Source organism: Mya arenaria, chromosome 17 (assembly GCF_026914265.1).
Source record: "Mya arenaria isolate MELC-2E11 chromosome 17, ASM2691426v1".
In the NCBI taxonomy this organism is placed as follows: domain Eukaryota; kingdom Metazoa; phylum Mollusca; class Bivalvia; order Myida; family Myidae; genus Mya; species Mya arenaria.
Window position 1 is genome coordinate 29,128,397 of NC_069138.1, and position 13,703 is coordinate 29,142,099.

Sequence of the window (13,703 nt, forward strand, 5' to 3'; positions counted from 1 at the left end):
ATACCCGACTACTAATGACTATCCGATTACTACTCAAGTTTATTTTTTTGAAAATGGGTTGAGTGACAAAAGAAGCAAAACTTACTTTTTTTTAGTTTTCTACTCTTACTACAAACTTATTTTTAATCTGGCTAATTTTGTATTATTTGTATGCAAAGTGTACATTTTAAATCGTTAAGTTTTGTTGTTTTTCTGCAGAATTGGTTGTGGTACTATTGTTTAATACTTAAATGGCACTTCCAACTAAACGAAAGCTGTCCCTTAACGACATCGAATGTGTAGCAAACCATATAGAAACATACTTTATCAATTCTTTGAAAATATCATAACAATTAACTACTTACTCTCCAATTTTATCAATAGCATCAAATGTAAACACTATTGACTACGGAAAAAAATTCAGTGGCTAAATTATATCAAAGGGGAGTAACTGCTCAGATATTTTTTAATTACCAACAAGTAAATTTGCAGATAATCTCACAGTCAAAGTTTACGTTACATGTGCATACTATAAAAAGTAATAATTTAAAAAAACAACAACACAGTTTTGTTAATTGTATTCTATCTTTTTTTAAATGTTATATATTATGGTGGATCTGACCAACTATAAATAATTATGCAAACTTATCCCAAGTATTCTTCTAAATATGGTCGCCACCTTGGCTTTTCCATGCTAACCTATGGCCAACAAATTATGAATCATAAACATTGTATACAACTCTTATAATATGTGTCTAGTATAACAATTTAATGTAAGAATACTAAACAAATAGTTGAAAATAGTAGATCTTTAGTAGAAAAAGGGCAGTGTTAGGTACAGCTGTGTAGCAAACATATAGAAACATTCTTTATCAATCTATGAAAATATCATAAAAACTACTTACTTACTATCCAGTTATATCAACAGCATCAAATGTTAACACTACTGACTAACAGAAGATTTCATGACAAGAAATCCTATCCAATTTTCGATTAAGAAGGAAACCCCTATATGCCTGCATATACCTGGATTTTGCAGCATGCATGCAGGATGCTATGGTTTATAGGGCTGACTTGGTTCTCCATGCGATTTCTCTCAGTTATCTGCTAACAGTTATTTCATTGAAATTTAAGGGCCATTACATCCATAATGTCATACATTGCAGGGGACCAATATTTTTCGGAACAATCTTTCTGTAGTGCATGATTCTAAGGTTTTACGCCTCACCTCATTTTGCTTATCTCGACACTTGTTAAACCTAATCAAAAATCTCCTTGACAATAGTATTTTACTATCTAAACCACGCACTTGAGTTATGTTTAAAGATAGAAAACATCAAACACAAAATGTACTTCATGTAACTATATTTCTTAACCCCGCAACATCTATATGCAGCATCTATATATTTTGATATAGCGCCTTAAATTTAAAGCTGCACTCTCACAGATTGAACGTTTTTAACAACTTTTTTTTATTTTTTGTTTTGTTTTGGAACGAATCAATATTTGCGAAAATCCATGGAAACCAGTTATATAAGACTGCTGACAAACTTTAAATCAGATCGAAGATATTTATATTTAAGTTTAAAAACTGATGTATTATGCATTTATGCAGCTTTAACAACTTGATTACGGTATTGTTGTATAAGAGGCTATTAGGATTTGGCCGGCGTAAGGATGTATTTTGACCCAAACAGCAGCACGACCCCAAGCCATTATTATAAAGAAAAAGTGGCCAACGGGTCAAACGTATCGACTACCGGCTCATAATATTATGACTCCTGTACATGAAGAAAAATGATACTGGGGAGTTGCATCATCATCATCATCATCATCATCATCATCATCATCATCTTCATTATCGGTGGTGGTGGTGGTTGTGGTGGTGGCGGTGTTGTTGTGGCGGTGGTGATGACATTGGTAATAGCAGTAGCAGTAGTGGTATTATCAAAAGCAATTGCTGCAGTATTACCAGCTGCATTACTAAGACTTAGAGTACACGTATTGAATTACCAAACATGTTGACCTAATGTATTTATTTAAACTACAATATAACACAGTCGGTTCTGGTCGGCGGAGTTATATACCTATTTACAGTAACGATCGTGGGGAGTCATGTTATTACCTAGGGTGATGGGGGGGGTCAATATTTTACAGAAAAGGAGTCACTCAAGGACAACGACCACGGTTGTCATTTATGTGGCTCAAAATATGTTTGCATTTGCAATGATAAATCGCAATCTGCGAAACTGCTTTTAAAACGAATCAGAATGTGTTTATGATGCTGTGAACAAAATTGAAGTATAAAATTCAACATTCGGAGATTCAGTTTCGCCAATATGATAGATTTTTTGTTTGTATTTTTAAGCGTATACTTAGGAATTCAATATTTTTACAGTGAAAAACGAAGCTTTTAAAATGAATAATTTGTTATAAAACTTGAAACCAAATAAATCTGACATTGTTAAATTAATATCCATATGCTTAGTGAAGCATATGCCTAAATATTATTTGACCTATGAAACGGCCGGCCATAAAAAATTCAATAAAGGTTACATTTACCTTCCAGATAAAACGGTCGTTTAAGCATACCATTTCCATTACCATCTGTCATATGCATACATGCCATATTTTTCGGAGACCATTCAGGGGTATTTGTTCAGAAAGGCTGAAAATTCAGGGGGATTTTGGTAGTATTCAGGGGTACTTTTGAGCAAATTTGGCGAAATTTCAAAGTATTTTAAGACGCAAGTACGCCATTTTTAAATGCTCCCCAGGGGATTTTGTCTAGAATTCCAGGGGATTTGGGTCACATACCAGGGGATTTTCATCATCGCCATGTAGCCCTATGGCGCACGTACCAATTCACCTTGTTTACCCCTTTTCCAGCACTTAGACTATATCTTTATGAGACACGGCCATATTGCATAATAAAAGCTTTGTTATTCTGAAGTTCTGTTATTTTCGAAGTTTCGAGAAATTGGGGCCAGAGAGTTGGGATCTCTTATCATAAAAGTACTTGGGGTTTATCTATAAGTTTATCTTTATTTGTTTAATTGTTAAGTTTCCTTAAGTTAATGCATACTTTGATAAGATTGACTCTTTGCGTTTTATCTTTATTTAGTATTGTTGGGATAAGAGTGAGGTTTGTGCACTTAAACTGGTTTAAATCCCCAGTAATTTTACATATTACTGACCGTTCCAAGGCAATACCTAACAATCCTTGATAAACATACCTAGTTTTTTTATATAGTATGTATGCACTGTGCTGCTAATGGATTTTTGTGCTGTTCTTCCATGTTTCTTGGTTTTGATTCTATGTTATACGTATTTTGCGTTTACCCATTAATCTGGTTTATGTTCAAACGTTTTGCTACTGAGCTTGTTTCTGTAGTTTTTTGAATAAATATTGAGGACGAAACACATTTAGCGTTACCAAACTGATACTAAGTAACATTGTTATACACGGTCCTTATTTTCTTTTGTTACATTTATAACTCATAAAGCAGCGTATTAGTTGATTGCCGTAACACATAATCGTCATCTGATTGTGATATCATTGTTCGAGATTCCGTTAACATTAAACGGTGCTGCTATAATTTTGCAACTTTTACTACTGTAACACCATTTTAAATAAAACAAAGGTCAGGCTATGTCCCGTAAAGAGCCCCACCTTCGTTTTATTACCGAAGTATGATAGGGTGATAAGTTTCATCCCCTGTATGTGCACCCACCCCTGTAGTGCAAAACATTCATTTTAGGAACTTTTACAAACAAACTAGAACAGGAAAACATTGTCTCACCTATTCCATTGTATTATTGAAATCAATGTGTCACGGACACTCCAACTGTTGGTAATTTTAAACCTGATGGATATAATTTGCTTATTTGTTTTTGGTGCAACTTCTTAATGCTGCACTTTCACCGATTGATAGTTTTTATATATTTTTTTTTAGTTTTTGTCTCAGAATCAGCTGATTTTGGTGTCAATGCCTTTAATTCAGACATATAAGGTAACTCACTATAGAACGTATTGCAATTATTTGGAAAATTACCGAACATTTTAATTTTTGACCTTAAGCTTTAGTAACGCTTTAAGCCATTAAATATTCGAACGGATAAATGACATACTGCGAATTGATGTTTTGTCAGATCTTGTATTACTGGTTTCCAGACATTTACACAAAAATTGGCTTATTCGAGACAAGAAATCAGCTAGAGTACAGCTTTTAATGTTAAGAAAGGAATTTAATTCAACTCAAAATCGTAATGTTTTGTATAAAAGCTGATCATATAGAGTTCACATATTAACAAAATAGAATATGCGAAAACTTTGCCTTTACATAACTACTGATGCATGTTCAGAACTTGTTAATTGATAATCACAGATTTAAGTATAATCTTAAGCTAAATTAATTTACAACATAGTAACGTTTTCACGGTTATTGATACTAATGTCTAAGTGAGAAAATATTCCTTTTTTCAAGCGCAACAGCATCTCAAGTGGGCCTATGAAAACACTGTATTTTTTCAGCACAGAGACGTGTGATATACTAATGTACAACTTCGGAAACAATAAACACTTCAAAATACTGTGAAAAAATGGCGATATGAAGCAATCGCTCGTAATTATTGGATAAAACAAGGAGCAAAATTGATGCTACGAGAGTCGAATCTACAACACAAATGGTAGGTCAAAATGTCAATGTAAATTAAATGTTTTTGAATGGATATGTGCTTGTTTTTGTAAACTGCTGTGATATTTTTGTAATTACTTTATTGCGTTCTTTACTTTGTGTGTTTCATCCAGATGTGTCGGCCACTAGACACCGTTTGATAAGAATTATATGCATATATATTACAAAAGCGTTCTGAAATGTTATGCTTTACCATTTAACTTTTTATCATGTATTTGATTGTATAGCCGTGTTGTTTTTTTTACTTTTCAGGACTAGTTGGTATATTAACACTGGATTGAACAGCAAATAAACGCGTGCCCATAACAAGCTTACGACTCGTTAACATCACTCCATACGGACCAAGCTCAAGTGTCGGGACTCTGCCGTCATATGACATACTTACTTCTACATAAGTGTTCGAGATGATTTTGGCATGAGATTGTGAATTGTGTGATATATTATTTGTGTCTTAAAGTTTTAAAAATGAATATACTAATTTGTCGCAGATATTATGCGTTCGATATGAGGAAAGTATGAGCGAATATAACACCAACAGTGCTGGGACATGAAAACGTAGAACGGTACATATATATCAGGCTTTTAAGGGACTCTCTGGTGCTGGTTGGCACCAAAATGCAAAATCATTAAATCAACATTGCAACCCATACTTTGGTTAAGCTTAAGTACTCAGTCAAGAGGAATTAAAGTTGCACACTTAATCTCAGCATCAAGAATATCTCAGAATAAGGCTGGATTGACAGACCTCAAATGGAAAAAATATTTATATATGTTGGAACAAGTTAAATGGATGTAAAAGATTATTGTAAAAGGACTATCTTGTATTTGATATAGGGGTCGGCCATTTATTAGTATGCACTAAAATGCATATTCAACATTGAACCCCATATTTTGGTACAACTCATCGTTAATCACGAGGAATGAAATGTGCGCACTCATGCTTTATTTCAGCAACCGGAATATCTTAGAATAGGGCTGGAATTAAACGGACCCAAAGTGGATAAACTCTTTATACACATCAAGTTAAATGGATGCAAAAGACTGTAGTAAAAGGACTCTCTTGTGTTTGATATAGGGGTCGACCATTTGGGTTTGCACTAAAATGCATATCCATTAAATCAACATTGAAACCAATATTTGGGAACAGTTTTAGTACTCCCTAATTAAACGGATAAGACAGTGGCACACGCATGCTTAATTTCAGTATCCGGAATATCTCAGAATATGACTGGAATTAGACGGATCCAAAGTGGAAAAACTCAAAAATTGTGTATCAAGCTAAATGGATGCACATTAAACACATTATTGTAAAAGGATTTTATGGGTTTGATATAGGGGTCTACCATTTCAATGGGGGTCTTTTTCACAACCATTTGAAATGGGTTAGAAATTTCTTCATTTGGGTGAAAAATTATAATTCATTGGGGCATTGAGGTTTGTACAAAGGTGTTTCCGTCTGTGGCTGTAAAATAATAATCTAGCAGATATATTTATAAAAAAAAAAGATTTTGAAAGTGAAATCGGTCATTAGGTCTTTTAAAGTATACATAAAAATACATTACCAAACTTATAAAGTTCAAATACATTGTCTCTTTTCAAAAAAGTCATATAAATCCAGCAAGAGTTAATTGCAGCTCTATGTCACCTATTAACAGCTTCGGTCAAATGCTTTGAATATTTGTTTACAGAATGAAATAAGATGAGTTACCGCGGAATGTACGCGTCAATAATATTGTTGGCGTTTGTTTATGTTATATACATTTTTAAAGAAGATATGTTTATATTGTATGATGCAATTTATCAGCGACAGACTAACTCAAACATATCAATGTGCAACCACCGGAATTATTTTCAAAGGACCAATTGTTGTTTTAAAATATTCTGGGCAAAGTACGCTTACCAACAAATAAAGAAACACCATGCACAAGAAGAACTTGAAGTGATGAATCATACGACTGTTGCACATCGAAACATTACGCGTGAGAACAGAACTTGCAATACATTTCTTACGTTGAATGATCCGCAAGGAGGCGCTGGGAACGTCATGTTTAAAATCGCAGCTTTAATTGGAGTGGCCAAGAGACACGGGTTCTTACCTCGGACGACATTTGATAACCATCGAATATTCAAGTGGTTTCAATTGCCACCAATATATGACAAGTTCCCGGCAACAAATTCCATTCTGGTTAAGGAAGAAAGGCATGAGTACCAAACGGTGATTGAAACTTTGGACACATCTCGCAATTGGACGTTAGGTGGATTTCGCCAGAGTTGGAGATATTTTGCTTATGCGAGAAATGAAGTACGGCAGATGTTCACGTTAAAGACCGAATATACGGATAAAGCTAAAGGATTCCTTAGAAACATATCATCTCAGGGTAACTAGTATTTAGAATGTTGTATTGAATCTTTAAGTGACACTCTTATTCAAAATCGATACATACACGTGTATAACAAACATAATTTTGACTGTTGAACCTTTAACTAGTTACTAAATAATTCATTTATTGAAAATCATTAATTACTGATAACAAGATGGTAACCGTGTATTTATTAGCTGAAAACGCAGAAATATTAAATGATTGGTGGATTCTAAAAGATTAACTGTGATCTACTTTTATACCGTCTCATAAGGTCGTAATACCGTGTTTCTATACCTTTCTTTCAAATTTAACACGGTATCCTTCATAAGAACCATTGTATTGGACATTTATTCATCCTTTTGGGTATATTAAAACAATTGAATTTATTGTGGTAAATCTTACTTGGGAATATGAGTGCATCTTAAAGCTAGAAAAAGGTTACGGAATCATTTCATTTCAAGATAAAGATTCAGGCGAAAATGTTTAAAATTGTCGTGGAGCTGCTAAAATTCGTTACGATTGTTTTCAAAACGCTTTCCAACCGTAGCACAAACGTAGCGCAATAGGGGATAGTCGTAAGTGCGACAAGTATACGGTATTTGTGGCCTATCGTTAGATGATCGTAGTCGATCGTTGCTTTATTATTTCAGTTTGAATGAAGATGACAATTTACGATGTAATACGGATTATAACAAATATTTGAACAATCGTTTTGAATCATTCCTAATCATACATAAACAGCTTTTATTTATATAACCTTGTAAAATTGTTACAATCGCCGTATGGTAATCGTCAAAATTTGTACACAAAAATCAAACATTCACAATTGACGTTGAGGGGTCGGGGAAGGGTATAGCGAAAACCGTTACACTAAGCCAGGCTTGTGTTTGACAATTTGTCAAGTAAAACATACGATTTATATAAATAGTAGATGCTCCTTTCCCAAATATTTCTAACGAATATTTATGTGTTTATTACAGATGCTGTGAACGTCTGCGTACATGTCAGAAGAGGAGACATGCTACAGGAGGTCACCATAAAACGCGGGAATCTCCCAACAGATCCGGCGTATCTCAAAAGGTCGATGGACTTCTTTAGAAATCGGTTTAACAACAGAACAGTCAACTTTGTGATAATTAGTGATGACATGAAATGGTGCAAAATCAGTACATCAGGACCAGACGTGTTCTACTCCCCATTTCAAACCGATGTCTTGGACTTTGCACTCATGGTGTGTTGTGATCACGTGATTGTTACTATTGGGACATTTGGTTGGTGGGGGGCTTGGCTCTCCGGTGGAATAACAGTGTATTACTCCGCGTGGCCTACCAAAGGTTCTTCTCTTGATAGAGATTTGAACACATCGGACTATTTTCCAGACAATTGGATAGGTCTATAGTTCCATTTATTAAAAAACAACAGCTCAAAATAGTAAAAAACTATACGGACATTACGAAAGAAGATTTGACATTATATTCACCCTTTAATTACGAAACATTGCATATTATGGTTATTTCCCTTTGCATTTTATTCATTGCTTTGTTCCTGTATAAAACATTGTAAAAGCCTTTGCAAAAACACACACAATGCAGATTTACACTTCACTACATATCCGACCCACAAATACGTTAATTATATATATATATATATATATATATATATATATATATATATATATATATATATATATATGTCGTGGTCAATCGTAGGATTACTCTTGGCCATACAGGCCAGAATTATACATAAACTAAACCCTTTTCATAAACATTGTTGCCAAGCAGAAATTGTCTAGAGGACATACATTTACTATTATACAATGATATTATTAAAATGAGTTTTGGCAAGACATGCATGATATTATTCATATAGGGACATTGTTTTACATAAGGTTTATATGCATTTGTTGTTAAAATCAGTTTTTTTAAAGACCCATTTGAGATGATGTTGCGCTAGAAAAATGAAATATTTTCTCTCTAAAACACATATCTATCAATTACCATATAAAGGTCAAAACGATGCTAAGGAGAGAAATTCATTTAGCTTAAAGTTTTACATAAATCCGTGATTATAAATTTGAACGGTTCTGAAAAAACGATAAATTAAGGAAAGGCATAGGTCTGTCATACAGTTTCTTTTTTGTTGATATATTAACTCGATATGATCAGTTTTAATAAAAAAAGACCCTCTTTTGAGTTAAATTTTTGCAACTTTTTTATCATTAAAAGCTGCGATCTAACGGATTTTTTGTCTTGAAATGAGCCAGTTTTTGTGTAAATGTCTTGAAACCAGTAATACAAGATCTGATATCGCAGTGTTTCATATTTACATTCGAAAATTGATGCTGCATGGCTAAAAGCGGTACTAAAGCTAAAACAATGAATTTTTCGTCAGTTTTCCAAATAATTGAGATATATTCTATTGTGAGTTCTGTTTAATATGACTGAATTGAGGGCATTGCTACCAAAAAAGCTAAATCTTGGACAAAAACTAAAAAAAGTAAAAACTGTCAATCTGTGAGAGTGCATCTTCTATATGTTGAACAAAAGATCAAAAGGTAAATAATAAAGTATACACAATGAATGTTATTAAAAATTGGTTTAAACATCACCAACAGTTATATTGTTCGTGACAAATAATTGGCATAAGCAAATTCGTAATGGACAGGTTTTCTTGGTTTGAAAGAAATATAAGCGAGATATAAAAGGCCTTTGATCGAGTTTTCCACTGCGGCTTTATTTTTAAACCTTAAAGAGTATGCAATTACCGGTAATGGAATCATCTGGATATCCAATTACTTACAAAATCGAAACCAATGAGTGTTTGTTGGAACATCTTTTGCTCGGTTTAATCTCATCACAGCAGGTGAACTACATGGTTCTATAATGTGCCCTTATCTCTTTTTCATATACGTCATTGTCATAGTTAACGCACTAAAAAGCACAACTAATTATATTTTCCAGGATGATAATTCCCTTGCTGTCTCATCAGCTAGCATAGATCCTATGGATAACTCTATAAAGGCTGATATTCAAACCATTTCTGACTGTTCAAAACAATTGCTTGTTCAATTCAACCTATCAACGACTCAAGCAATGTTTTTCGCACTGTCAAATAAACTGCTTTCACATCTTGTATAGGATTAAACAGCTCTTACTTATTTTGACAAACGCAAACACTTAGGGGTCACTCTAGGGGTTCTGACGGAATCTGGTATAAACATATTGAAAATATTAAGACTTCTGCAAAAAGGGTCTTGGTTCATTAAGCTTTTTGATTTTAAACTTCGTCGAAGAACTGTCAATAATATTTATATTTCCTACATAAGTCCAATCCTCGAATATGATTCAGTAGTATTGGTTAATTGTTCTGAATATGAAAATAGAAACACTCGAGAAACTTCAATATGAGGCAGCAAGAAATGTTACAGATTTTACATGATCAGTGTCAATTGCAAACTTTATTTAACAACGTGTTTGGATTTTCTTATCAGATCGAAGATAAGTACAAAATCTCATCCCAGTGTATAAAAGTAATTGTAGAGAACTGCCATCTTACCTAACACAAATATTTGAAAGAAAATGATTAAAACCCATACAATCTATGAAACAGTGAAAATCTAGTAACTTTTGATATGAGATTAGAAATTTGCAGTTGTTCAACAATTCCTTCTGCCATTTCATTGTGGAAGAAACTCGATGTAAGACACAAAACACTGGCCATCACTCTCGTCTACCAAGCGACATTTACAACAAAGGTTGAAACGACCTGATGTTTTATCTGCATTTGTCTTTGCAGAACGCCGCTGGTCGGTTTATAAGAAATTAGTGCATCGATCTTAATTCAGACTTGTTTAATAATCACCTCAGAGTCTCTCCGTTATGTGGTCAATGTAATGATGAAGAAAATGACAAACACTATTTCTTCAACTGCTCCGTTATTTGCAGTCGAAAGGCAATACTGTTTCAGAAAAGTAGAAAAGTTCAACCTCTGAGCACTAAATAACTACTTTTCGGATCTTAAAATCTCCATAATGATGATACGGTTGTAATATTTACGGAAGTATTTCACTATATAAAGTACAGTTATCGTTTCTTTAACATTCCACAGAAAGCACAAGGAACACTCCACTGTTTTCTTCTAAACTTCTACTTTTTTCAATTATTATTTATTGCATGACACGATCTGTTATTTAAAAACCACTATTCTCGTATTTACAGATCACATTATTCTTATATATATTTATATGAACACTACATTATGCATTAAATATTACATCTGGTTTTATATTTTATTTGACAACGTCAACATTGTGGTTTTCATGTGACGTTTTGAGAAAGGGCCGTAACTGATGTTGGAAAAACTCTTGGCCCAATCCGTTTGCATGTTCTTTTGTATATGAACGTTAGTTGTGTACATTGCACTGATTCTGTTTCTTTGTTGTTTGCGTCATCATATATTGTGTAAATATATCGCCATGCAATAAATACTAGCTCATCATTATTACTTTACTTTAATGATAAAAACAAAAACGTCTAAGCTTTAGGTACAGATAAAAGTATAAAAGTCTTCATATGTGTTTTTCCTTCTAATTAGCTACGTGGCCATAAACTCCCTGGTTGAAATATCGCTAATTGTTTTATCTGTACGTATATCTTTACTGCTTGCTTCATCATATATTGTGTTAATGTAATGCAATGCAATAAGATGTTTAAATCAAGGGAGGAAACACATCCTCCCGTGTCGTGAGACACGAAATCAGAACTGCGAAAGGTAAGAGTACATGGACAAATGGTGATAATCGACTCTGTTATGCACCAGTCAATTGTAACCACGGCCCCTCAGGTCCGGGGGTATACCGGGGATATCCGAGATAATGGGCCGTGTTTTTACCTTCCAGGTGGTCGCGCAGTGCTACGTGAATGCAGGTGGTTTTGTCTTCGCGCCCAAAATAGCGGGGAATGGGCTATCCTATGGTCCCTGTGGTGTGGGGGCATTTGGCAGGGATTTTACCAGCAGTTCGTCTACGCAGGGCGGAGATTTTAACCGGGCTTGGCTGGACCGAAAGTTAAAGTCCCCGCTAATCCCTGGGGGCAGTTGTTACAATTGACTGGTGCATTACACAAAGGCGTATAGTTCTTCAATGTTTTCATGTCGTCTGCTTCTAAGCATCAGTGGTTAGGCCTCACTTTGTTTATGACGTAATTTCTGGTTGAGAACTGCACATGTGCGCTTTCGATTGAATGATGTCAATGACGTGGTAATTAATTTTATTATACCTCACTTCTATCGAACATATGGTAAAAACACCAGGGCAATATTTTCGACTATCACCCCGCACTATCACCCTCTGCCGCACTATCACCCTCTGACGTCATGAAATTGAAAATACGCTACAAATACGCCGCCATGTTGGATTTGTATGTGAAAAATTATGATTAATATAAAACTGGCATTGCAACCTTAAAATGCACTAATTATCCTCACTTCTATAGAACATATGCAATTGGCAATACGGTACAAATACGGGATTTACTGATAGTATTTTACTTAAAGCCTGTATCACCTGAGCGCTTTGTTTACCAGCCGACAATTCTTGCCAAAATGGCAGCAAGATTTGCAGCTGTCAGTGAAAATGGTATTTTTAGTCTTTAAAATACTACAGTTTTTGTTCGGTATAATAAAATAGATATTGACTGACTTGAGGGTGACAGTGATTATTGTCAACCTTCAGAAAAACTGTCAACCTCGGCTTCACCTCGGTCGACGGTATTAACCTCAGGTTGACAATATGCACTGTCACCCTCAAGGCAGTCAATATTTATATAATGTTATACTTATTTTCTAAGTATTTTCTAAAAAGAAACACATTATATTAAAATGCAATTTTAAGGTTTCGAAACACCAAATTTCAGAAAAAGATTGAAGTCTAATTACAAACTAAGTAAGGACTTTTCGGACAACTCATTGGACTGTTAATACTGATTAAATACTGTCTTACTTGATTCCAGGATTTATAAATAGTGCATTATCATATTGGACTCATTTTACTTTAATGATAAAAACAACAAGAAAAAAACCCGCATAGGTACGGACAAAAAAGATAATAATTATTATAAGCCTTTATAAATGTTGATTTTCTATTTGATAGCTACGTGGTCACTAATTCTCAAGTTAAAATAGCGCCCAAATATCGCTTTTGATTTTTATTTGTAGCTATATCACATGCAGTTTTTGGATTTGATCGTGAAAGTCAAATAAATTTAACATGGTAATGCTTTGAAATAAAAATAAAACTCGAACACCACTGAAACCAAATAAAAAAATTATACTATAATTCTATTTTTTCTGCAATTTCGAAATCATAGAATTAAATAATGATAAAATTAGTGTTTTCAAAAGCATTTCTAGGAAAGCTTTTTTTTTATTCAAAAACATGAGTACTGTGTCAATTCTTCTAGTCGTATAACCTCCGTTATTTGAATATAATTGTGTTTGCGGTTTAACATATTTCTGGTCGATAATTGATGATTTATGACTCAAAGTGTTACTAACGCTTTAAGAAAATTGAAATTTTCGGCTGCCTATCCAACAATGCACATATGTCCTATTTTGAGTTATATGAAATGAATGCATTCAAGCATATCAGCTGATTCTGATACAGAAA

The 13,703-nt window shown here is 33.9% G+C and overlaps 1 protein-coding gene across 1 annotated transcript; it reads left to right on the forward strand.

The window, feature by feature from the left end:
- Positions 1-4,561: 4,561 nt before the first annotated feature.
- Positions 4,562-8,641, forward strand: LOC128224903 (galactoside alpha-(1,2)-fucosyltransferase 2-like). Its single transcript, XM_052934993.1, has 3 exons — positions 4,562-4,668; positions 4,929-7,054; positions 8,020-8,641. Exons 2-3 carry the CDS (start codon positions 6,376-6,378, stop codon positions 8,436-8,438), a joined length of 1,098 nt encoding a protein of 365 aa, XP_052790953.1. The 5' UTR covers positions 4,562-4,668; positions 4,929-6,375; the 3' UTR covers positions 8,439-8,641.
- Positions 8,642-13,703: the final 5,062 nt, after the last annotated feature.